The sequence below is a fragment of the Salvia hispanica genome, chromosome 6, assembly GCF_023119035.1.
Source record: "Salvia hispanica cultivar TCC Black 2014 chromosome 6, UniMelb_Shisp_WGS_1.0, whole genome shotgun sequence".
Lineage (NCBI taxonomy): Eukaryota > Viridiplantae > Streptophyta > Magnoliopsida > Lamiales > Lamiaceae > Salvia > Salvia hispanica.
Window position 1 is genome coordinate 44,552,123 of NC_062970.1, and position 27,792 is coordinate 44,579,914.

At 38.1% G+C, this 27,792-nt stretch overlaps 1 protein-coding gene, 1 long non-coding RNA gene and 1 pseudogene across 3 annotated transcripts; 2 read left to right on the forward strand and 1 right to left on the reverse strand.

The window, feature by feature from the left end:
* Nucleotides 1–6,950: 6,950 nt before the first annotated feature.
* Nucleotides 6,951–10,435, reverse strand: LOC125193328 (putative late blight resistance protein homolog R1B-23). 2 transcript variants are annotated; one of them, XM_048091099.1, is made up of 3 exons: nt 8,736–10,435; nt 7,708–8,585; nt 6,951–7,450 (listed from the first exon to the last, which is right to left on the reverse strand). In XM_048091099.1, the coding sequence occupies exons 1-2, from the start codon at nt 10,312–10,314 to the stop codon at nt 7,738–7,740; spliced, it is 2,427 nt and encodes an 808-aa protein (XP_047947056.1). In that variant the 5' UTR covers nt 10,315–10,435; the 3' UTR covers nt 6,951–7,450; nt 7,708–7,737. The 2 variants fall into 2 exon arrangements, with proteins under 2 accessions (XP_047947056.1, XP_047947055.1); XM_048091098.1 differs by having other exon boundaries at nt 7,708–10,435.
* Nucleotides 10,436–14,587: 4,152 nt separating this feature from the next.
* On the forward strand, nt 14,588–23,960 carry LOC125195456 (annotated as a pseudogene).
* On the forward strand, nt 15,326–18,709 carry LOC125193004. Its single transcript, XR_007171509.1, has 5 exons — nt 15,326–15,550; nt 15,631–15,692; nt 17,348–17,479; nt 18,372–18,438; nt 18,522–18,709. It is a non-coding gene; the product is annotated as an uncharacterized LOC125193004 (long non-coding RNA).
* Nucleotides 23,961–27,792: the final 3,832 nt, after the last annotated feature.

Below are 27,792 nucleotides of genomic sequence, written 5' to 3' on the forward strand. Positions count from 1 at the left end.
TGTTCTCATTGCTGAAATGCTCGAAGGTGCGCTGCAAAATTTCAACTTAATAACTTCAAGCGTTGCTATTTCTCCTATGCCTCACGGGAACTCAATCAATTTACACAAATCTTCTAGACGAAGATATTCTAGGACTGGAAAATGGGAGCTGTCGGCATTCCAACAAACTAAATCACCACAACCATCAATAATCAAGGTTTTCAAGTGACAGAATTTGCCCTCAACAGGGGTCCAAACAGATCCAATGACTGAATTTTGTATCAATGAAAGCTTTTCAAGATTAGGCAATGATCCAACCATCATTGTCAACTCTTCCCAATCGACACTACAACCACTTAAACGCAGCACCCGAAGAGAACTTGGGAAAGTGAGGCTCGTAGCGAACTCACGCCACTTGGAATTGCCATCAAACTGCAATGCTAGGCTTTCCAGCTGTTGGAGGCAGCCAAGATTGCGGGGACAGTAATACCAACTTACTTCACCGCAATAGGATAACTCTAGTTTTCTCACATTGGGGATTCTCTTGCAAACCTCTTCACTAAGCCTGAAATTCTCCACTTTCAAAAGTGTGTATAGATTTCTCATAACCAACTCATTTGCTTGATCTACAGGAAGAGGATCAACGAGACAAATCGTCTCGATCTCAATCTTCCTAAGCTGTAGCATCTCCCATATCCCATAAGGTGCAATTACTTTTGATTGATCTGGTACAAGAATTGTTAATATTTGCAGATTCCAAAGCATTGATATCGATGAGGGAAGATAATTAACGTACTGGAGCATAAAAGGTTATTGTTTCATGATTCACATCTCTGATTTGTTTCTGGTCTGTTTTGAGAGAAGATCGAGAATGTGAAGCTTGTTTATTTGATGAGATTATAAAATGACCTCAACATAGACTATGATCCATTATTTTGGCCTACCCGAGTCCGTTACTCATGTATCCGGTACCCAATATCTAACAATTTTCTGATATTCAATAGGACGGCCCTATATTTCAATGAAGGCGCGCAATGCTAAATGAAATACAGTCTGACTATAATTAATTCTTTGTCCTTTTTATTTGGCTTTTGTATTTCTTAAGTTATATTAGTATCATATTTATGTTTTATGTATAAATATGTATGTCCTTATTAATATTAGATTTTACTAGTTAAATTATGTTAATTTTTATATGCAACTGGATATTATAACAATTAAATTTGTTATTTAATTTTAAAAACTATGAAATAATGTGATGCATAAAATTGATAACTTGTTAGCAACATATGGAAAAAGGTTATTTCATTGATTATCGAGAGTAGTAATTACACTTGGAATGGAAATCCATACATTTCAACATAAGATGAGATTCAAACTATGAAAGAATCACGATCACTTGATCGCCGGAGCTTTGCATAGGGGGCAGAAGTTCTCGCCGCAGACTAGCCACCGCCGTATGCAGTCGGGATGAAACTCGTGGCGGCAATCCAAACTAGTCACCGATCCTCTGTACAAATCGTCCAAACATATGCAACAAACTTCTTCTTCTTCTTCATCTCGATACGTATCGTTGCAGCTACGTGCCTTGAAACAAGAGAGAACGTCGGTTTCGGGCGAATCCACGTGGCCGTCGGATTGAGGCGACCTGACCCTGACCACGGAGTCGTAGTCTTGAAAGTGCAAGACCTTATTTCGAATGTCATAGTTGAGGCGGAATTTTCGACACGGAGTTTTAGAAATGAATGTTGGGTGTGTTAAATAAATGGATAAAAAATTAAGAGAGAAGAAAAGTTAGAGAGAATAAAGTATGAAGTAAATAGAGTAGAGAGAATAAAGTAAGAAAGAGTAAAGTAAGAAAGAGTAAAAAGTTACCATATAAGGAAACGACTCAACTATGAAGAAACTTCCCGAAATGGTAAAATGACTCAACTATGAAGAAACGGAGGGAGTACTAGGTTAACTTTTAGTCGCAGATTGTCCTATTTTTATTTTTTTAAATTATAGCTATATAGTGTTTTATGTTTATTTTATTTTTAATAATCATACTTAATTATTTATTCAAAAATTAAACTACTTTTAATTCCATCAAACATAGAAATTGTATGAAAATATATGCAAGAATAATGGAGAGCTAGGATTTTGTCATTGCAAATTTAAGTAAAAGAGACGGGGGAAGGTTCCTTTATATTTTGCCTCGTTATTTTTTTACATTACTTGATTAATCAATATATGTAATATTGTTGGATAAAAACATGACTTGGACAAAAATTACATATAATTTTAGCAATACATCTCTCAACAAATCCAAGAATCGATTAAATTAAACAATAAGATCAATTAAATCGTTACATAGAGCAATAAGAGTTGTGCCAAATTCAATTAAAAAAGTTGCTATTAATTCGTCAATTGATACTAAGAGTCGCAGGGGTGCTTAAACGGTTCTCGGTTAACCGGAACTAGAACCGGCCGATTAATTGAGGAACCTGAATCGAAAATTTTCAGTTTTGGTCCCGGTATCGGTTCCAACTTTATAAATAAAACCGGTTTCGGTTCGGAACCGGAACCGACTGGTTTCTAATCGGAAACCGGATTATAATTCAATTTTATTTTTTTTATAATTTAATATACTAATAAATCTAATTTAATTGAATTGATTTTGAATTAAAGTAAAATAATTTGAAACATTGAGTAATTTTTAGATTTAAACAGTGTTTCTAAGGATAGAAAACACGGTGAATCGCGACTAGGGGAGGATTAAAGAAGCGGGAAAGAAAGGGGAAAACAAAATAACTCGACCATAGCTCGAAATAATATGAAATAGCTCGAATAAAAATAAGAGTCGCTCTCTTGGGTCTCCTCCTGTCTCACACTCTCCCCCCGAGTCCTAAGGTGGTAAAAGAATTCTGTTTCAAGGAGTGAGGTCCACAAAGTTATATCATCGGATTGCACAATTTATGCCTTAAAGAAGATAAAACTCTTTTCCGGGCTTATTTTTAATTTCTTCTAATCGCTTTTTCTTTTGAGATTTAAGGGTTTTCTAAACGCATATAAGTAGAGCTATCCTTGTTCTGACGGATTTGCGAGCTCTGTTTTCTGAAGTATTTAAAATGTTTAACCGTGATACGTTGAATCTACAATTATTTTCCTAATCCATTTTTTATGAACTAACTACAATGAGTAGGACATCATAAGTTTGTTTTTAATTTCCAAAAGAACTTATACAAATATAATATCATTTCACATAATTGAAATTTAACTTTATAACAAATTTATGTAACAATTCATTTAACATACGATTTTAACCTATTTGTAAATAATTTATTAACTGTTCCATTATAAACCAAAAAAGTCACAACAAGATCAATTAGTATTGGAAATTCCAATGAATATTTATTTAGCCAAAAAAGGAAAAATGGAATTCAATTTTAAAACTCATTTTTTAAAAATTTTGCTAAAGTTTAGAACTCTTATTTTTGTATTAAAAATTGCTAACATAAACTAGTCCTACTACACTTGGCATCACTCTTATCCATATATGACTATTATTGTATTGTTGGTTTGTATTTTTGTATATTTATTTGAATATTTAGGTATTATTTGTTATATTTCTAGATGTTGAATTATTATTTTTTAGTATTGAACTATTTAAAATTATAAATAAATTCGAATTAAAATTATACATCGGTTCCGGTTCGGAACCAGAACCGACCGGTTCTTAACCAGCTGGTTCCAAACCGGAATTGATCGGTTCTGATTCCAGTTCTAGAATTTACGAGAATTTAAAACCGGTTAACCGGTCTGGTTAGAACCGGAACCGGTCGAATAAACAGGCCTACTAAGAGAGTCGTCTAGACATATGCAACAAACTTCTCTTCATCTTGATCTGTATCGTCGTAGCGGCGTGGCGTGTCTTGAAGCCGGAGAGAACATCGTCTTCAGGCGAATCCACGTGGTCGTCGGTGTTGGTAACGGTCCAGACGCGGATATGCAAACCGTAGCAATTGGGAAGAAAGGAACTGTAACACCCCACATTTTCGAACCCTAAATTTAGAGCAAAGAATTTAATTTCCTAATTTATGACTTAGGAGACATGAATTAATTGAGGAACGAAACTATGACCGAGTTGAGTTTAGGGTTGCGTTGGAAGTTTGAAAAGTCAAACTTGTTGATTATATGACGTGGCATGTGAATATTTGAATTAAAGGAGAAATTATGTGATAATTAAATTGTTTATGGGTGAGTGAGATTATTAGGATATTTTTTCCATAACCTTTTTCCTTGGAATTTTCGAACATCCCTAGCCTTATTGGAGAAAATCCTATTTTTCCGGATTTAATTTAATTCTTGGGATATTTATCCAAATTAAATCCCAAAATCCAAATATTCCTTATTCCTCAATGAGAGAAAAAAAAATAAATCGACACCCCCTTATTTCTTGGTGATTTTCGAAAATCACCCATTTTGGGAAGGAAAAATTATTTTACTTGTTTAATTGATTTCTTATTGATTTCCTTCCATACCTAAAATCAAATATTCTAACAAATCTTACCATACCTCAAGAAGATCTTGCCATATATTATTTTAGTTAATATTCAAAATCCCTTCCTTATTTACTACCTATACTACACGCCTACTACCTATTAAAATGGGAGGATTTTTATTTTATTTTGCTCCGTGATATTTTATTCTACTCCGGAAAATATACCAAAACAAAATTTTGGCTAAATAAGGGCCATAATTTTCGAAAATTTGCATGCCTTGACACCCTAGTTTATTTTTGGTATTTCTTATTCTCTACTCCACAATATTTGTTTTTAATTAATTGTGGAGAATAAAATCTTTCCAAATATTCTATTTAATTACCTAAAGATTTTATTGAACCCTATAAATAAGAAGCCAAAATCCTAACCCTAGCCATCACAAATTTTCGCCCCCCACCCCTAAACTCTCGGCCCCTCCCTCTCTTCTCACTCTCTCAATTTTCTTCTACTTTTCTCTAATAATCCTTCATCCTTTGAGAAGAATTAGAGTTTGAGCCTCAAGATTTTTGAAGAACCAAGTCTATACTTTGTTTCTACCGTTCGTTTTCCTCCAAAAAGGTATTCTTATATTAATTCTTCTTCGTCTAACCGATTGATCGGTATTCTTGAACCCTCATGCATCTTGATTGAGTGAAGGTGGGATAAAGGGAATATGGAATATATGTGTGCATGTGTGTGTGCGTCGTGTGTGTGTTGCGTGTGTGTGTGTTGTGTGTGTATGTTGGCAAAATACTCTTGTGTGACATATGTTGATGATAGATCTAGAGTTAAGATGCAAATGAATTTATGGGATGAATATGACTTGATTTTGATTGTTGATAGTAAGATAAATCGATGGGAAAAGGGAAACGTGAGGCATGTATGATTTAGGAAGTTGTGTTGAGATTGATACATGATATGTGGTAAAAAGGTGAAACCTCGATTGCGAAGCAGGATAACAAAGGGAAAGAACATACTTGAAATCTAAGCAGTCGAGGTGGGCTTTATTCTTAAACTCTCTTTTAATTCTTGCAAAGTATTGATTGGTGTTATAAGGGTGGTTTGAAACGTTATGTCATGCCTGTGATTGTTTTGATGATATTGTGTGTCTGATGCCTAGTTTGTGAGTACGCTCCATTAGGCTACATTGGCTATGGATATGTATAAACGCAGGTTGAATGGCGACGAGCGGTGGCGGGTGTTGAGCACATTAATTGAATAAGATGAACATTTTGAACTTCGAGTGTAGTTGTGTCTTCATACATGGCTTCACTTTTCTCTTGATCGTTTCCGCTGGGTTTTTGAACACTTTAGTATCTCTTGGTGTCATTCGGTTATCTTGAACTTATTTTCCTTTGAGTTAGAAGATTGAGACTTGTTGTGGTTATGTTGGATTTATGTCAAACTCTTGTTTTGGATCGTAGTTATGATATCTTTTCTTCATTGATTTTTTTTCTTGATTAAACCGTTGATTTTCCGCCTTGATAGTTCATCAAATACCTTGGCCAATCTCTTTAAATGAAGCCCTAGCCTTGTTCTTGTTGCATTTATGTTGTCTTGGTGGCGACCGCCGAATTTATTGTACCCTAGGAGGGCGGGTCGTCACAGGAACTAGCCGTGAGGAGGGGTGGCTTCAAAAGGCAAGATCTCAACTGTAGTTCCTTCATGTTGGGCTACTTCATTAAACCACGTCGCTGTCGTTTGGTATTCCTCCATGCTCCATGGCCACCAGTTGTTCTCACAACCTATGTGGTATTCAGTCCGTAATAATTTGACCCGACACGAATTTTAAGAAATGTACTGGATATTGGGTTGAAAAAGTAGGTGGTAAGTAGATCCTACTTTTATATATTGGTTTTACAATGAAGTGTAAGTAAGAATGAGTCAGTGAAATATGGGGTTCACTACAAAAAATAATAGAAGTCAAAGGTGACAAACTTTTAGGAACTGATAAAAATAAAAATAAGTGAAAAAAATTTCGAGTACGGAGTACGGATGGAGTAGTTACAAACTTTGGGATGGAGTAGTTACAAACTTTGGGACTAATCTTCCATTATCACAATTGGAAGGTGGAAAGAAACGTGTCTATAGGAGAAAAAAATAAAAGATTAGAAATAAGGAAAAAATCCTTGAACACAAACTGCAATGAGACTTAGAAATAATACAAACTCAAGCTTACAACTAAATTATAATAATGAAAACTAAAAATTAAATGCACTAAGCAACTAGCTAACAAACACAACTAAACAACAAGAGCAATTCCTTCCGTTCTAAGATATTAGACTCATATACCATTTTCAGGTATCCTAACATACTTGAGCCATTTTTATTTATTGTAAAAATTTGCTTTATTACCAACTCCACTTACACTACTAAATAACATCTCCTAAATTCCTATTTCCAAAAGAAAGAGATCTAATATCTTGGGACGGAGGGAGTACCTCAATATGCAACAAAATAAGGGCAACACTCATAACTGTGGAGTTAAGATGCTAGCAAGAGTACAACCAAAACAATTGCTACAAAAGAACTAGAGCATTTAAACACTACAAACAAACTAAAACTTCACCCCATAGTAAACAAAAAATGATGGCTGTCCTGTAATGAAAAAGAGTAATTTCTAGAGAGAGAGTGAGCTAAAACTAAAGATGATATGGAACGTGTTGATAGTTGGTCCCAAGCTAAGTTGAGTATTTTCCTTACATATCTCTCATTTACAAAAGATAATTCCCTTTTCTCATGCCTTGGATGGAGGTGGACACATGTTGCAAAAGGACCGGTCTTGTAATTGTACTAAAGTGGCTTCATGCAATTTTTCCGTCGGATCCAGCTTGGGTAGTTTGCCAGTTTTTTTATTTTCTTCAAATTCTTGCACTTTTTGCCTTCTTTTTGCATCACTCCACTACAAATGCCTTTCTACAATGCCTATGAACCATATGCTCAATTCCCTGCCAAACTAGCATCTTCTCATGCAAATATTCAACTAAAGAATGTGAAAAGTGGTCGAATTCAAGTGATGAAAACTAGCCTATTAGTGGTGCATAATATTGCTTCAGATTGAAGAGCACGGGTCCTAGGCACAGCTAGAAATGAAATACGACTCAAATAACTTGGAATAAAGGGAGTAATTGATAATTTTATAATTGAATTAAAACACAATAAATTTGAAATGAAGGATAAAAAAAAGTTAAGTGGAATAGAAGACCTTGAGATGCAACAAGCGGATGAATGGAAGTTATTTGGAAGTTCTGAAATGCAGGGACAAATTAGTACTGCTGGTGAGACCCTCTTCTTCAACCTCCTTCTTGAAGCTCTCCACTGCTTCCACGTTACCCCGAAAACATACAATAAGTTGAAGGCTCTCATTACCAAGCTCCTCTTGCTCTACCAATGTTCTCATTGCTGAAATGCTCGAAGATGCGCTGCAAAATTTCAAAACAATATCTTCGAGCGTTGCTATTTCTCCTATGCCTGAAGGGAACTCAATCAATTTACACAAATTTTCTAGATGAAGTTGTTCGAGGACTGGAAAATGGGAGTTGTCAGCATTCCAACAAACTAAATCACCACAAGCATTAATAGTCAAGGATTTCAAGTGACAGAATTTGCCCTCAACAGGGGTCCAAACAGATCCAATGACCGAATTTTTCCGCAATAAAAGCTTTTCAAGATGAGGCAATGATCCAACCATCATTGTCAACTCTTCCCAATCAACACCACAGCCAATTAAACTCAGCGATAGGAGAGAACTTGCGAAAGTGAGGTTCGTAGCGAACTCACGCCACTTGGAATTGCCGTCGAACTTCAATGCTAGGGATTGCAGCTGACTAAGGCAGCCAAGATTGCGGGGACAGTAATACCAACTTACTTCATCACAATAGGATAACTCTAGTCGTCTGACATTGGGGATTCTCTTGCAAGCCTCTTCACTAAGCCTGAAATTCTCCACTTTGAAAAGTGTGTATAGATTTCTCATAACCATGCGATTTGCTTCATCCAAGCCCAGAGGATCAATGAGACAAATCATGTTGACCTCAATCTGCCTAAGCTGTACCATCTCCCAAATCCCATAAGGTGCAATTACTATTGATTGATTTGGTACAAAAATTGTTAATATTTGCAGATTCCAAAGAAATGATATCGACGAGGGAAGATAATAAAAAATCCGACTAGGGATATAAACAAGATTCACATTAAGATACCGCAAGTTAACATGCTGAAAAATAGACTCACTTATGAATGTCATAAAAACGTTACTCAATGTTCTCAACAATTTCAAGTCATTCAGATTGTTTATTGTTTCATGATTCACCTCTCCATTGATTAAAACCCGACGCTCCCTAGTTATGCCTCCTGAAGTTTCAAACACTGATAAAAACTCATCTTTCTTGGCAGTTTGTAGGCACAATTCTCTTACTATATCATGTACTTTAAATACAGATATGTCTCCCTTATAGTCCAACCAATCCATTATTATGAGATTTCTCAAATGAAGATCCCATAAATAATCCGCTGCAACCTCTTCCAGGCTGAAATCGTCACAATGTTGTATAAATCCTTCAGCAATCCAAAGTTTAAGAACATCCTCTGCATAAATCTGTTCATCTTCTGGAAATGCTCCAAGGAGTAGGAAACATGGCTTTAGATGAGCAGGCAAGTATCGATAACTCAAAGATAACACATTCAAGCATTGCTCATAGTTCCCTGTAGAATACAAAATTGATTGTGCAACATTCTCCCAGTAGGCAAGAGCCGTTGGGGACTTCCTCAGATGGCCTCCGATAACAACAATTGCTAGGGGAAGTCCTTTGCACCGTGAAACTATCTTCTTTGCAGTCTCCTCCAACTCAGGAGGGCAACCTTGTTGCTCTGCAAATGCATTTTGACAAAATAGAAGCCAACTATTGTCCTCATCCAGAAAACTCATTGCAACAGAATAATCGCCCAAGTCATAAGCTACATCTGCAAGCCTAGTAGTCACCACTACTCGGCTTCCATTGTTTGTATCCGGAAACAAGGATTTAACATTCATATCATCCCAGGCTTTGAGGTTCCACAAATCATCTAGAACAATCAAATACCTTTGTCCGAATAAACTCTTGTATAACCTTTCTCGCATCTCATCAACAGTTCCACTAGTGGATCGTTTCAGACAAGACAAGAGTTGTGACAAGATTTTGTGAATGCTATACTCTTGAGATATTGTTGCCCAAAGGCAAACATCAAAGTGTTGCACTATATATGGATGTTGAAATGCATTTATGGCAAGAGTAGTCTTACCAATTCCACCCATGCCTTCGATGGGGATGACTCTTCGACTCAAGGGACCTCTGGTGAGAAGATGCAGAAGTGGAAGTACGATATCATCAAATCCGACCATGGAAGAGCTTAGAAGAGGCGTTGACTTCGTGGACGGTGATGATAATGAATTTTTGGAGGGCTCCAACAATCCACTTTGCGAACTGACGATTGATGCCTTTCTTCTCATGTAATCCATTCCTTGGGTTGCTTTGTGCAGATCCAGCAGGAAACGAGATGATTGCGTATTTCCACAACGGATCTGATGGACCATATGTGCTTCGATCACATCTTTTGCCACTTGAGCTGCGCATGCGATTCGCATCTCTAAAGCTTCTGCTGTTTCTCTTCTGGCACCATGGGAATTGTCGTAGCTTTCCATGAAATCGATCAGGAACCAGACAATATCCCAAAGGGAGTTAATCTGTTCTTCCTCAAAGGTATAGTTGGGGTGATCGTAGATGAGGCAGAGATCATTTTGAAGAGAAACTAGAGCTGCGAAAGCTGCTGCCATGGATGGATCTCTGATTTCTGGTCTTTTTTTGTTTAGAGAAGATCGAGAATCAGAAGCTTGTTTATTTGATGAGATTTATAATGACCTCGGCATAGCTTGTAGGAGTTCAACCGGAATGGATCTCCTAATCCACTTTTCTTCCTTCGTTCCTAATCCACCTCTCACGACTTAGATACGTCCTATAGTCAATTAGTATGAACCACTAATTTCATATCCATCCATCTATAATTGTTAGTTGTAGTTGGTAAGGGATCAGCTAAGGCAATATATAAGACATTTGGTGCTACACCAATAATAAATTTACATGTGTATACTCTTTAAAAAAATAAAAAATAAATTAAATCCTACGTGGCATTTCTTCCTCCTCTCATTCATTTCATCTTCCCCTCAACTTTCCACCTTTTGAACGTCATATTGCCGCCGGTAGAAAGCTAAAGCACCACCTCTGCCTCTCTCTGCGGACCATTAAAAAGAGAGAGAAAAAAAAAGTTGAGATTTTGTGTGTATAAACGGAAATGGGAGTTTGCACTTCTAGACCCAAACCCTCTGAAGAGCTCAATAGCCATTCATCAGGTGAAATTGGCGATAATTATGCCCCAAATATGAATAACGATGAGCACTAAGCTACGGCGAAGAACAGCCGCGAGAATGGGAGCTGGAAGCTTCGAGAATAACAAGAGCGAGGAAAAAGTCGAAGCAGAAAAAAAGTCTCCGTTTTTCCCCTTCTAGCCCGAGCCCGGCTCATTACCTCTTCTCCAAGAAGTCTCCGGCGAGATCTCCGGCGCCTTGGAGCGGCACGCCGAGGAGGTTTTTCAAGAGGCCGTCTCCGGCGAAGCACATCAAAGCCGTGTTGGTGCGGCAGCACGGCTCCGTGAAGCCGAATAAGGTGGCGATACCGGAGGGGAAGGAGGTGGAAGGGGCGGGTTTGGATAAATGCTTCGGCTTTTCGGAGAATTTCTACAAGCAAAATTCGGTAAGAGTTTGTAAGGAAGATGCATAGGGAGTTGCAGGGGAAGATGAAATGAATGTGAATTATGAGTAAGAGGAGGAAGAGATGCCACATAGAATTTAATTTATTTTTTATTTTTTCAAAGAGTATACAAATTTAAACTTATTATTGGTGTAGCACCAAATGTCTTATATATTGCCTTAGCTGACCCCTTCCGGTTTAATACTACTATTTACTAAATATTAATATTTTTACAGTATATATTTAATTTATATACCCCATCTATTAATATTAAAGTATATTTTCATTTAAACTAAATAACACTAGTTTGTATTTGATTATATATATTTGTTAGGGGTCCTCTTCTAATGCTTATAACACCATAATCCAAAACTAAGACTAAATCTATACCCTTGGATTTTGAAATGAGTGGATGAGATTAAGGTCATCCATAACGAAATCTCTTATCCATCTCTTAACCCCCTCATCTCTTCACTACTCATGGCCCCATTGTACTTTTCACTCCATCTCTTAACTAAGAGACAACACATACATCCATATATCTCTTTACCATCTCATATCTTAACTATTCATTCAATTTCATTTTTTATTTTTATTTTCAACAAATCCAATTAATTAAAAACACACTTCATTAAATAAAATAAAATTACAATTTAAAATCCTAAAAATATAAAAAAGACATAATTTAAAATCCTAAAAATATAAAAAAGACATAATTAAAATCCTAAAAAAAATAAAAAAGACATAATTTAAAATACTAGAAATTCTAAACATTTAAATTTTAAAAACTACTCCGCCGGCTAATAATCCCCCGAAGTCGGTGGTAGTGCACCCAAGTTAGTGGATGGCCGAATACCAAGTTGTCTTGCCATCTCCTGCATTCCGGCAATATGATGTTCATATTGTGGAGGCGTCATGCCGGAAGTGTCAACCATCATGGCGAGCATGCATATGGACCACAGGGAAGTGCTCGAGCCCGAGCCCGCCTGGCTTGATTCGCCTCGGCCCTTCCCCTTCTCCCTCCGCCTCCCTCTAGCCGCCTTCGCCGCCTTGGTCCCTTGCGGCCGACGTCGTGAACCGGAGGAGGAGCCACCGACATCGGTGGGCGTGTCCTCAAACTCTATGAGGCGTTGCCTGACCCGCCGCCCTCACTAGACGAGTAGCCACCCCCCGTGTGCTTCGTGCGTTTCGAGCTCGAGGACCAGACACCGCCAGCCCACCTTTCTTCGTCTCTGACCAACTCCCAAACATCGATATGTTTGAAATCTTTTTTGACGACGTCTTTAAAGACTCGCATCGCCGCTCTTCAGAATGTCGGCCTCACTGGCTCCGCTTTGGTAATGCTCCTCTTAAGCCCTGTAGATCGAGCAAAAATTTTTAACATCTCTGTCGCACCGGTCCCAATGACTGCGGAGCATCTTCACGTTGCGGCGGCAAGCCCCAGTCGGCTTTGACTCTTCGTAAACTTTGGTGACTTTCTCCCAAAAACACAAGCGGTTTTGTTGAATCCCGACGATGGGATCGTACGAGACGGTGAGCCAAGCGGCGTATAGAGCCAACGTCTCCTTGCGACTGTATGGATGACGGCCCAAATCCTCCTCCTCCTCCTCCTCGCCCTGTTCCTCCTCGGCATCGCGACTGGCGGAGCCTCCACCGCCTGGTCGTCCCCCCATCCAGATCAAAATGTGGTGCTTGGTACGGCACCGGCGTCGCCGAGCCTTGGGTTCCCAGCGTCGACGAACCAACGAAAGAGTTGAACATACCCCCCAATCGCCAAACGCGTTTAAATCGAAGCCGCCGGAGTTTTCGTCACCGGACATTTTTACAGAAATTGGAGAGGAAAGAGATGTGAATTGAGAGAAGAAAGAATAGATGTGGTGTTTGTAGTGTTTGTGTGTGGAATGGAGAATGAAAGTGAGTAGTGTGTATTTAGAGAATAAGAAAAATAAAAAAAATAAAAAAAAAGTTACTGTTAAAAAAAAGGGTAATATTACCATTATTTTAAAAAAATATTTTTAATTTTTTTTCTTCTAAAAGTCGAATTTTTCTAAAAAAATTAATTATGACGTCATAATTACGACGCCCACTTGCGAGTGGGTGTCACGCCTAGCGCTCGTCACGTGGTGTTGGTGCGTGGCGAGCTGTCTCGCGGCTCGCCTCTTTCGCGCGAGACGCGAGACGAGAAGGCGACAGGATGGAGACGAGACGACGCCCACAACGCCGTCTCGCTGTGGTCTCGTCTCTCCGAGACGAGATGGAGACGCCCACGCGAAACACAGTTTTATTGATATTTTATATACACTATATTAAGATTTTTTTATATTTGTTGATAAAATCTACTTATCAACATAAGCGAAAATTAAAATATAATTTATCAAATTTCATTACCCGAACATCGTCCGAACATATGCAATTGAGATCTCGTTGCAATCTTTATAAAATTATCTTTAACTTGATATATTTTTTGCAAAAAAATAATTTAAATCGAGAGAGTTACGTAAATTTAAAGTTTTGAAATAATTTTGATGAGAAAGAATTGACATTAATACCCTTTAAGTTTATTTAATAACTTTTTAAATTTAAAATATACTCTATGCGACATTATTACCACCACTAGATCTCTTAATCTAATGGCTAGGATTTAGTCTTAATTTATGATTGTTAATTAGTTAGCAATTGAACGCCCCCATTTGGTAGTATAATATTACTCTACCCATACTTTTTTTGACTTAATATGAACTTTATCTATTTATATATACATAATATTACTAATTTTCATCTACATTAACTAATAATTTGTATATTTTATATTTCACCATATTTTAATATTTATATATACTATATAACTAATTATCTATAAGGTTTAACATTTTTTGAGACATAATTAATTATTTTATTATTTAATAAATTTAATAGTAAAATATATTTTGTATTATATATATTTGCTACGGTTAAACGGTTCTATTGTTGTTTTGCTGTCTAATTTCGTTGTCAATTAGATTGATTAAGTTTAGTTTTATACTTCCTCCGTCCCCTAAATTTTGACACAGTTTACTATTTCGGTCCGTTCCTCAAATTTTGACACACTTCACTTTTTACTATTTTTAGTAGTGGACCCCATATTCCACTAACTTATTCCTACTCACATTTTATTATAAAACTAATACTTTAAATGTAGGACCCACGTCCCCCCAACTTTTTCAACTCACTTTCCATTACATTTCTTAAAGTCCGTGCCGGATCAAAGTATGTCAAAATTTGGGAGGCGGAGGTAGTACTATTGATTGATCTGGTGCAGCATTGGGGATAATGGTTTTCTCGGGGATTCTTCTTCTTCCCGTGCTTCTTCCTATTGCCTATACTACTGAGAACAAAATAGACGCTAATGAAACCACAAGTGAAGGAACTTTCAATGAACTTGGCAAGCTATCCATGGGGCATATTGCAGTTAGTACTGTTCCTTCTCTGTTTTTGTTATTGTAGAATGATGTATTTGCTAATTTTGGTTAATAACACTGAATTGTATGGTGGATAACAGCAAAAAAGGGACCGGTTATGGGCATTTGTGGCAGCTACGTATTGGGTTTCTTTCGTTACGTATTATCTCCTGTGGCGATCGTACAGGCATGTTTCGAAAATGAGAGCCGAAGCCCTTATGTCTCCTGAAGTGAAAAATGAGCAGTTTGCTGTTCTTGTTCGAGACATACCTGCTCCCGAGAAAGGTCAAAGCATTAACGAACAGGTGGAGTCGTATTTTAAGGCAATCTATCCAGATACATATTACAAGGCAATGGTGATCACAAACAATACCTAGGGAATCAGCCGTCGGTAATTTTCTCCCCTTTTTTTAATAGCATTTGTATTTTACACGGAATATATACAGCGATGTAGTATTGTTTTTCTTTATTTTTAAATGTAAAGCCATCACCGACCGAATTAATCTGTCAGTAATCTTAAGAATTAATATAAATATTCCAATATACACAATAAGAGAATTAAATAATCTTAAGAATCAAATTAAATAATCCAAAACACAATCGTTTGCTGAAGTCATTCATTCTTCTGCGTCGCCGAGCTACACCAGTGCCGTCGCCGAGCTGCAGCCTGCGCCGTCGACGAGCTACAGCCTGCGCTGTCGACGAGCTACAGCCATCACCGTCGCTGAGCTTCATCCACCGCCGTCTCCTCCCCTCAAACCGGCGGAATTCTGTTTTCTCGGCTCCACCCTTGTCCACAGCTCTAACCTCCAATTTTTGAAGAATTAAGGTGAGAGCGAATTCAAATATTGCAAGTGTAGGTTGGATTTGGGGGAATTGGTTGAGTTTTTCTTAAATTGGATTTGCTAGGGTTCATTGGGTTCATTTGAGCACTCTCTTCCACCCCTCTTTTACTTCACATTTACACATAGGTATTACTCTTCATTCTTCTCCTTTTACATGTTATGTTATAATAAGGGTTTTTTCTACTTAATATTATCAATATATTTAGGGAGTTTTTGTAATGTGTCAGCAGAATTAATTGTGAGTGGATATGTATGGCATCACTGGTCTTCTAATTGTGAGGTGATATGTAATGTGTTAGTAGAAAATTTGCTCTATTAGAAATTTGCTTTACAGATCTGTTTTGAGGGAACTCTTGTCTCTTTTGAGGGAACTCGAGTTTGTTTAGATACCATTGCTGCTAGGATCAGGTGCTTCCTCTGCCTTCATTTGTTTAGACTTATATGATTCATATCTCCATTTGCTTATTTTATATCACATGTTTAATTGTTGCATATTTTGGATTATGGAGGTTGGGCAACTAATAGTTGATACAAAACACATACGAATGATATGACATGAAGAGCATAAATATTATAAAATAATTAAAGTGAAGTAGACTTACTTTTGGAGAGAGAGTTTTGAGAGCAGAGTCGTGTTGTGGACGTGCCTGCAGTCGATCTTCGTAGCATTTTTGCACCATTTTGTGGAGTGCAGAAACCTTATAGAATGTTTCAACTTTGTAATTTCTGTATAAGCTTGCTAGTTGAAGCATATTAAGTCATGAAAGTTTTTGATTGAAATCTACTTTCTACTTTGTAAGTGGATAGAAACATGTAAAGAGTAGTAAATCAATGGGAAAAAATCATGTTGATTGTTGATAAAGTGGGTAGAATTACAAAGGCAACCCATGACCTATGTTTGTACTATTGTTCATTTATGGGTCTGTACAATTCTGCACCAATCAATTTTGACATTCTGCACATGCATATAACTAATCTCAATGGTTAACTACACAAATCATCACAAAATATAAGTATTTGTGTGACTGAAATATGACAAATTGATCCTACAAAATAGGCAGGTACCTCTCTTGCAAGTTCTTCCTTTCAGAATGTAAAATTGTTTTGCATAGTCTGAGATTTCCTAATATATGGCAATGGACATAGATGTTTTCTTCTACTTGCACTTTTATGAATCCAAGAGCTATGCACGATTCAATGGCCATTAAGGTTGCCTAGGATGGGATATCTGCAGTGAGACTGTTACATGTGATGGAGTTTTGGAATGTACTACTTAGACTAAAGTTTCTTTGTCCATGGCTGGTCTTGATGTTGGCCATTGTGTTATAGTTATAGGACCAAATATTTTACCATCATATGAGTCAATATTACCTTCTTATTGGATTTAGGCAGAAATATGTTAAGTGTATCAGCTGTGACCTCTTGTTAAGTCGATCAGCTGTGATGACTGCCTTGTACCAGTAATTCTAGTTGTGATTTTATTTTCTTTTCCATACAGAAATGTTAATTAAAACACATCAGATCTCCATATGCTGTAAAATGCTGAGAAATTGATCTATAAAGTGCTCCTTGTCCTGTGTTGCATCTTTGGATTAGTTAGTCATTCATCTTGTAGCATCATTTTTTAAACAAGGAAATGTGAATCTTTGGGACTATCCTGTTATTTTTAAACAAGGAAAAACACATGAATTAATAGATGTATACATATGTTAAAAGGTTATCAAAATTGAGTTCAAGTAGCAACACATTTCTATTTACTATTTATTCTTATTTGGTTACAGCTCATTCAAGAAAACAGAAACAAAAATGGGCGTTAAAATGAGACAGAAGACCATCTAGATCAAACGTTATAGTCATCTTATCTGAGCAGTTATGGCTATAAAAGGTGCATACAAGATTCTGTGATATCTTAGGTAAAAGCATATTTAGCCTTACAAACCACCCAACCACTGCATGCTCTATCCATATTTATTTTGCTGCAATGCAATTTATTTTTAAGTATCAGTAATCAGTCCCATGATTTGAAACATGCTAAGCAAGTTAATTTATCAATATAATGTTTCTATTTTTCAATTTTGTTGTTATCTCTTCTATTTTTGCTTATGGAATTGTTCATTCTGTTTGTTCTCTTCTTTCTCAATCATCTTTAATCTGCATCGATGTACTTGAAATCTGCATAATGTCAGAAACTATTTGTTACTCATGTACTGTTTTGACTTTAAATTTTTATATGCAGTTCATCTGCTCGAAAGAAGTTAACCATGCCTTTGTGATCAATGTTCGTTGCATACGTGCTTACTATGTTACATTGCTATGAAACAAGAATGAAATAATTAGTTTGGATTGTTTGTTTCACTTCTGAAAGTTATATGTGTTCTGATTCCTAAAAAAATTTATTTTCCTCATCAAATGACACATGATTTTACAAACACCAAAATGACCATTACCATTTAAATATCCATTTAGCTTTACAATCTCCTCAGCTGTACTTGCCATGCTGGAGCATTCCACTTGAAACACTACTGCACATATGCAAATATACTATATTAAAACTAACGGTTTTATTCTAATGCCTTTCACAGGGTTCTTTTCATTTTCCTTTCTTTTGGAACGAAGCTGGACTGCAGTACAATATTTTATTAAATATTTTGCATGAACAGTTTTAGATTTAGTTAATTCTTTGCAAAATAATTTTATCAGTTTATGATATTCAAGTGCTCTTGAAGCAATTTCAATATAGTTTCAGTTTATGTCATACGTATTCATATGTACTGATTCTTTTTGCCCTCTTGTTGATTCATGCAGATGTTAATGCTTTGGTCTCACTGATTTCTCACATTATCAAATAGTTGATCTCTTTCATGGTGATGAGGTATTCTAAAAGGTTCTCACAAGCTTGTGAACTAAGTATAAATAGTGCATGTGTACTGATTAATCACCATTTTTTTTTTGCAGTTGTCTCTTATTCAACAAGCGGAGCTAGGAGATTTATAGCTTGGAGTTGAAGAGAAGAATTTAGCTCCAAGGGTAAGCCGCTTTCCTTTTATTTTCTCTTATTCATTGTCATGCCTACACTCATTTGTTTAGGAGCATGCCTTAGTGTTAGAAATTGGTGGCTAGGCTTGGGGTGGAGCTTTCCTAGCTCCATCGACTTGTTTTAAGGTGAAGCGAGTGGTATACTATGTGATATTGTTATGTTATTGTATGATATGTGAAGATTCTTTTATGTTTTGATGAATAAATAAGCTGAATTTTCAATTAGGAATTATAACAATGAGTGGAAATCGTCAATGGATGTATAGACGTATACTTCCTCATGGTGAATTTAATCCAGAATTTTTGGAGGGACTTGAAAATTTCATCAAGTTTGCAAGTAGTAAACCTGCATATATGGATGGAGAAAATATCAGATGTGCTTGTAAAAAATGTGATAACAAGTGCTTTAGAGACACAGATGAAGTTGAGTATCATATTTCTAGGTTTGGTTTCGTAAAGAATTACCACATATGGAGGTTTCACGGTGAAAGATCAATAGAACCATCTGAGCAAGATAAGATAAGAGAATACTATAATAAAAAGATAAGAGAGCTGGTTCCAAAGCTAGAATCTGAGCAAAAGATCGCCCTGAAAGACAAACAACAATCTGCAGCTGTGGTTTTCTTCAATAACAGGGTAACTGCAGCAGCCGCTGGACAATGTCTGCACGATACAATGTTGGATAAATGGACATTGATGGATGCTCCCGAGGCCCGCCAGTTGCTATGGACAAATCTTTCCAAGAATTTCTATGAGAGACTGATCCGGCAATATGTCGTCTATTTCATAGTGTTTCTCACCATCTTCTTTTACATGATACCTATTGGGTTGATTTCAGCGCTGACTACTTTAGCTAACCTGGAGAAATTGGTCCCCTTCTTGAAACCAGTGCTGGAACAGACTACGATCAGAACAATCCTCGGGGCTTACTTGCCTCAGATTGCGCTTATAATATTCTTGGCGCTGTTGCCAAGTTTCTTGTTGTTCCTATCCAAGGCCGAGGGCATATATACCTTCACAGAGTCATGCGGAAAGGGCTGCCTCTGGGAAGTACTACTATTTCTCGGTGCTGAACATATTCATTGGTGTCACAGTAGGTCACACACTTTTCGATTCATTCAAAGATATTGAGGATAATCCAAACAGTGTATTTGATGTACTAGCAGCAAGTCTTCCAGGAAGTGCTACATTCTTCTTGACTTTTGTGGCTTTGAAGTAAGACTCATTTGCCTTTCTTAACTAGTTGTGGTTTGTATCTTCTCAGTGAGTCCGTCATTTCTTGCACCTGTTTTTTAAAAAAAATTCCAAGGGTTCAACGTTGAAAAAATAGGGCTTTTCATGAAAAGTCCTTTTATTTTGTACTCTGATAGGGTCCTCGAGTTAGCAAATCTCGCCGAAGATCATCTTTAATATCATATCTTTTATTTTAGTTAGTTATTTGATTTACATGTCATTTGTAATCTTTTTATTTATTTATTTTGCTTGCTTGGCAAGATAGGTTTTAGAGTTTAGAATTCTATAAATAATAGAATTCTCTATCATTTTGATTCATTGAGAATTAAGAATTAAAATACTTCTTTTCTCATTCTTGTTCCAAAACCCTAGAACTTCAACTAGGAAGTTATCTTCAATCTTCGAGTGCTCTAATAGGGAACTTAAACCCTATCAATTGGTGCTTCCATTGTTTACTCTTCCTCCATACCATTCCACCCCTCAAATCCCCTCAAATCTCACGCAACAATCCCTCCCAAAATTCATTCCCTTATTCCTTTCACCCCACTATCAGTGGCGATGGAAACAATCACCAACAACGCTCCACCACCGTTGCATGAATATTCCTACCAGGTTCACAGGAGAATAGAGGAATCCCTCGCCAAGCTCACAACTGCCATTACCGCTGCGAGACCGAAGGAGCCGCCGGACCAGCAGCCGGTTGCGACACCTCAGCGGAGCTGGCCTCTTCCGCCGTCGGTCACAAAATCACCGCTGGGTATCAAACCTTGGGCCGTGCCACGCCTCCACCTCGAGCCACCACGTTTCGACGGAGAGAATGCCCCAGATTGGATCTGTAGGATCCAAAAGTACTATAATCACCACTACACACCACTAGATGATCGCCTTTATCTTACGCAATATCTCTTCGATCACCCAACATCAGATTGGAGAGAATATTGGGTGGAAAATAACAAAGGAAAGGGTTGGGATGACTTCTTGTTAGCCGTTAAGCAGCGATTTGATCCCGATTTATATGACTACGTCGGTCGATTGGCTACTCTCAGGCAAACTTCTACCGTCGAAGCCTATCAAGCATCGTTCAAATCATTGCTACAAAAGGCTTCGCACATCGGGGAGGCGACGCTATCCTCTTTGTTCATTGCGGGCCTCAAACCCCCACTGAAACAGGTAGTACTGATGCGACGGCCTAGCACACTCAAGGAAACTTTCGCCATCGCACAGCAATTAGAACAGCGGCAACCCAATTGCACAACAGCGTTTCCTGTCGTGAACCAGGAGCCCAATCGCCTGCCACCGCAGCAAAAGGAGGAGGTCACACAAGAGGTATTTGCTCCGAAATTCTCTGAAGAGGCAGTTTCATGTGTGGTTGAGAAGAATATGTTAGATGTTCTGCCTTCAATTGTTGACAATCAATTTGTTGCTCGTCCTTTGAACGCGGAGTGTAGCAATATTTTTGCTAATGGTAGTAGTTCAAATTCAATTGTGTGTGATGGGAATATGGGATCGGCAAATTGTGGTGTTTCTAATGAACTTGGTTTTGATCCAATGGATGCAATAAGAGATGTTGATCAATTCCTTGGATTTGGTAGCCCAAAGTTTTATTCTGGGTGGGGTTTTGATGCTGAATTGCCACTTCCAAACTGCAATAGGGGCGACGGCAAATTTCCGGTTGAGGCTCGGCATATTCGGGATGTTTCTGGCGAGGCAATAGGTGTTCCTGTGGTTTATAATGATAATCACACGGAGACAAATTTTTATGAACAGGCAGTTGCGATAGATTCCTTAGCCACTGCACAATCTAATCTTGATGATGCTGCAACAATTTGCCTCATGGAAGAGATGGTGTTCCCTATGAAGGGGGACGGACATAACATGGCCCCAGATTCTCATTTTGTTGAGCACATCGCTGGTGTAGTAGATGGTTATTTAGTTCACCACAAAGCAAGTCACTCTGATGATCCCGGCAACGTTTCAAAATCCCAGAAAAAGTGTCACTGCTGCCGGAGAGTGAGCAGGCAACGGACATCATACGTCGCGGGTGAGAAAGTTTCGGCTAGTGAGATTCTGGTCAATCCAATAAGACATACACCGCAAAATGCCTCGTCCACACGCACATGGCGCCCGCCACCGTCACGCACCGAGGCAGCAGTACGCATTGCTGAGGTAAATTTCAGCTCCACCTTCAATTGGTCGAATTTGCTGCATTTGGACGTTTCTGAGAATGCATTTAGTGGGAGATTTGCGATCGGTTTAGGCTGTGATGTGAATCTTAGACACCTTAATCTTGCACACAATTGGTTTAAAGAGCAAGAGCTCTTGCAAGCTGTTATGCTTTCTGGTTTTGAGTATTTGAATTTATCAGCTACTAATGCGATTGGTGAGATTTCTTGTAATGCCTCTCATTTGAGTAGTTTGAGGATTCGGATTTATTTGTGGGGCTGCTCTCTTTGGCAATTGGGAGTCGGAGCAAGGCCTCAATGTGGGCAATGGAACAGAGTCCTAGTACAGAGGAGCTCACTATCTCGAGTGCCTTCTCGTTCCACACAGATGTGATGCCACCTACGGTGGATGTGAGCCGGGTTGGTGTAGAGGTTGCTAGGCCATTTACCCTTATTGAAAGGATTGTGCAAATCTATAGTGTTACTGCCAGAAATTGGGAGAAAACACCTATTGAAAATGCTGTCAATGTAGTATTTGCTTACGCCAAGTTGATAGAAGAATACAATAATGTTAGCAATGATCATTCTAAATCCACAGCTACAGCCAACCGAGTAGGCACTGCCTTAGTTCTACTCCAGTTACACTTTCTCGTCGCAGCTTTCCCTACTGGCCACTGCTATTATGATTTCCATTTTCACTTTGAGGACGAGCCGCCTCTATTCTTCTTTCATGACCCACCTTGAGGGCAAAGTGGTTTTCAACGGCGGGAGAGTTGATAGGGTCCTCGAGTTAGCAAATCTCGCCGAAGATCATCTTTAATATCATATCTTTTATTTTAGTTAGTTATTTGATTTACATGTCTTTTGTAATCTTTTTATTTATTTATTTTGCTTGCTTGGCAAGATAGGTTTTAGAGTTTAGAATTCTATAAATAATAGAATTCTCTATTATTTTGATTCATTGAGAATTAAGAAATAAAATACTTCTTTTCTCATTCTTGTTCCAAAACCCTAGAACTTCAACTAGGAAGTTATCTTCAATCTTCGAGTGCTCTACAAATCTCTTGATAGGGAACTTAAACCCTATCATACTCATTCTTTACATCTTATTTTGAGTTAGCTGTTAGCCTGTTGTGGTGAAATTGAACATCATCCCCATAATATATCTTCGTCTCGATGGCTTGTAGACAGACTCAAATGCGCTACTGACTTTGTGCATTCAGGTTCTTTGTTGGATATGGGCTTGAGTTATCACGAATAGTTCCTTTAATAATTTTTCATCTAAAGAAGAAGTATCTCTGCAAGACTGAAGATGAATTGAAAGAAGCTTGGGCTCCGGGAGATCTGAACTGTGGGACTAGATTTCCAGATGATATGCTCGTTCTGACAATCGTTCTCTGCTATTCTGTCATAGCCCCGGTAATCCTTCTATTCGGAGTGTTGTACTTTGGTTTGGGATGGCTTGTCCTACGGAATCAGGTGATTCTCCTCAATCTTCTTCCTTCGAGTTATACATTTGAAATGTGTGTATTTATAGTACTAGAAAACCTGATTCCCCTCAATCTTCTTCCTTCAAGTTATACATTTGAAATGTGTGTATTTATAGTACTAGAAAAATGCATTGTGCAAACATAGGAAAAAGTTAGGGATTTAGCTTCATAGATAAAGCATATGATAGTTTTGAAGGATTTTAGATTTGAATATTTGCATAGTTACTTAACACTGACCCTGCATTTGCCTATGTCACCATCCACAGGTGCTCAAAGTTTACGTGCCTTCGTACCAGACCTATGGCCGGATGTGGCCCCACATGTACAATCGCGTTGCAGTGTCGTTGCTCTTGTATCAAGCCTACAAACTTTGACTATTTTGTCAAAAATTTTATCCCACATCGGAGGGAGTTAAAAGCTTCGGGGAGAGTTGCCCATAAAAGGAACTCTCTTGCCCCATTTGTAAACATCCCAAATATTGTATTCTCTTCTACTTTTAAATATAAGCGAGCTCTGCAGAGGGTGCTCGGAGATGTTGGCAATTTGGCAGAACTTCGTTATCAAATTTTCGGTTGTGTTCTTTCTTTATTAATTTTGTTTCGCATTTATTTCTGGGTTTTATTTTCTGTTGTGATATTGCATTCAATATTATTTGCGGGTTTGGTAGTAGTGTTTTGTACATCGACTGATAAATTCCGTTTGGAGTCTGGTATTTAAGAGAGGAAAATGTCGCCACCAGTCTTTCCGGAGAATTTATTTGGGAAAGTAATTTTATCGAGGTAGACCCCATTGGGTTAACTCTGAAATTACTGAATCGGTTCATTTCACTATTTGAGAGAAAATTACACAGTTTTCTCAACAAGTGGTATCAGAGCCAAGATTCGTCCTTGGTTCTGTTTGTCTGTAATATTGAATACTCCCTCCGTCCCATTGAAGATGACCCACTTTCCTTTTTGGTTTGTCCCAACCAAGATGACTCATTACCAAAAATAAAAACATTTTTATCTCTATTTATTCTCTCTCTTACTTTACTCTCTCTACTTAACACACAAAATAAAGTTGCATAAAATCACGTGCCGCCAAAGGAAGGGGTCATCTTCCTTGGGACGGAGGGAGTACTTTATTTTGAGTCTGTAATGGCAGGCAATGATCAAGAAGTCAAGGCTAGTTCTTCGTCATCGTGGTCGAGGTTTCCACTGTCAAATATGAAATTAACGGTGGAGATATTTGTCGGTACTGGCCATTTTGGTATGTGGCAGGGAGAAGTTCTAGACTCTCTTTACCAACAGGGTCATGACATTGCTATTGAAGAGAAGAAACCAGAAGATATAGATGATAAAGATTGAAGTACCATAAATCGGTTAGCTTGTGGAACAATTCGGTCGTGTCTGTCCAAGGAGCAGAAGTATGCTGTCAAGAATGAGACTTCTGCACATAGATTATGGAAGACACTGGAGGACAAATTTCTAAAGAAGAGTGGTCAGAATAAGCTCCTTATGAAGAAAAGGTTGTTCCGTTTTGAATACCGACCAGGTACCACTATGAATGAACACATTACTTTGTTTAATCAGTTAGTAGAAGACCTGCTAAATTTAGATGTGAAATTTGAGGATGAGGATCTGGCATTGATGTTGTTGTCGTCCCTACCTGATGAATTTGATCATCAGGAGACCACATTACTCCACGGTAAAGAGAATGTGTCTTTAGATACTGAATGTTCTGCTTTGTATAGTCATGAATTGCGAAAGGCAGATAAAATGAAAGGCAAAGCAGTTACAGATGAAGCATTAGTGGCAAAGGATCGTCAACAAGGCCGATCAAAGGAGAGAAGATGAAGGTCCAAATCGAAAAGACGAGCTGCCAAAGATGAGTGTGCTTTTTGTTATGAGAAAGGACATTGGAAGAAAGACTGCCCAAAGTTGAAGAAGAAAGAAAAAGCTTCGCAGGATGCAAATGTTGCTGAATGCAAAAATGATGTGGAGTCGGATTGTTCTTTGACGGTTTCACCTACAACATCGCATCCAGACGAGTGGATATTGGATTCAGGTTGCACCTATCATATGTGTCCCATCAGGGAGTGGTTCTTTGGCTTCGAAGAATTCAATGGCGGACTTGTTTACATGGAAAATTACAGTCCATGTAAGACAGCCGGGATAGGCTCAATCAAGCTACAAAATCAGGATGGATCCACTAGAATTTTGAAGGATTTGCGGTACGTGCCCCAGTTGAAGAAGAATCTCATCTCATTGGGGGCCTTAGAATCTAAAGGCCTAGTTGTGATGATGCGAGATGGAATTCTTAAAGCAACTTCAGGAGCATTGGTGATGTTGAAAGGCGTGAGGAAGAACAATTTGTATTACTACAACTGCAACTTCGAGTAATAAGAAGGATGCAGAGGCGACGAAGCTTTGGCATTTGCGATTGGGACATGCTGGTGAGAGATCATTGCAAATTCTCGCCAAGCAAGGATTGTTGAAAGGTACGAAGTCTTGCAAATTAGTGTTTTGTGAGCATTGTGTTCTAGGAAAACAATGAAGAGTGAAATTTGGCATTGCACTCCATAATACAAAGGGAATTCTGGATTATGTGTACTCAGATGTGTGGGGACCTGCCAAGACTCCGTCACTTAAAGGTAGATATTATTTTGTCATTTTTGTTGATGATTTTTCCAGAAGAGTTTGGATTTACACTATGAAGCGCAAAATGAAGTCCTTGGGATTTTTCTAAAATGGAAAGCTCAAGTTGAAAATCAGATGGGGAGGAAGATCAAGGTTCTCCGATCAGGCAACGATGGAGAATACAAGAATGATCCCTTTCCAAGATGTATGCAAGGAGTGTGGCATAGTTCGGCACTTCACAGTGAGAAATACACCAAGCAGAATGGAGCATCAGAGCGTATGAATCGAACACTAGCGGAGAAAGTTCGTTGTATGCTGTCTAATGTTGCTAGACAGGAAAGTTTGGGTTGAGGCCATCACATACGCTCAACACATTGTCAAACGTTTGCCATGTTCTGCCATTGATGGCAAGACTCCTTTAGAGGCATGGTCTGGTAAACCTGCAACTGATTATGATTCTTTGCGTATTTTTGGTTCTGTTGCATATTATCATGTAATTGAATGAAAATTGGATCCACGTGCAGGATATCAGTTATGGTGTTTGGAGTCTGAAGACAATTGTAAGTAGGGATGTTACCTTTGATGAATCTTCCATGTTGAATAAGGTAAATCCAAATAGTAGTGATACTTCGCAGCATGTGGAGTATACACCGAAGCAGGTGGAGTTCGAAGAATGCAGTTGTGATCCCAACTACGAACACCAAAAATGACTCTCCTACGGAAGAAGAAGAGTCAGATGATGAAGAGGTTCCACCCCAAGAACCTTCGCAGCAATCAGAGCCAATTGCAGTCAGGCGAACGAGGCGGGAAAATAAGAGACCTGCTCGTTTTGTGGATATGGTAGCATATGCGCTTCCAGTTGTTGATGATGTTCCATGTATCTTTTCGAAAGCTGTTGAAAGTTCAGAAAGCGATGGTTGGAAAGTTCAGAAAGCTTTGGAAGAAGAGATGCAATCTCTTCAGAAGAACAAGGTGTGGAAGCTGATGCCATTGCCGAAAGGCAAGAAGGCAGTTGGATGTAAAGATGATGTTCGCTACAAAGCAAGATTGGTAGCTAAAGGCTACGCCCGTTAGAAGGAGGGAATTGATTACAATGAGGTATTTTCTCCTGTTGTTAAACATTTCTCCATTAGAATTTTGTTGGCTTTGTAGCGCAATTGAATTTGGAGCTAGCTCAACTAGATGTGAAGACCGCATTTTTACACGGTGATTTGAAGGAGGAAATCTATATGATCCAACCAGAGGGATTCAAGGTTGCCGGTAAAGAAAACTGGGTTTGCAAGTTGAACAAATCGTTGTACGGATTGAAGCAGTCTTCAAGACAGTGGTACAAACGGTTTGACAAATTTATGAAGGATCAGATGTATACAAGAAGCAAATACGACCACTGTGTGAATTTGCGTGACTCGACTTATTTTAACACAAGTAATACCTGCAAGTGTACGGGGACTAGTGTAGCAATTAGCAAGCAAGAGTATCGTATCTCACAGAGACAAATTTGTATCAACTTAACTACCACGAACAAATGTTGACTACTATCTACATAATCATGAAAGGTTTGGTTGTTTTCTAACACTACGAAAAGCATGTAATAAGCAATTAAACAAGTAAAAACAAGTAAACACAGAGTGAAAAGATAATATGGAGAAAAAATTGTAGAACTCAAGGATCCGATGCACACTTCCAA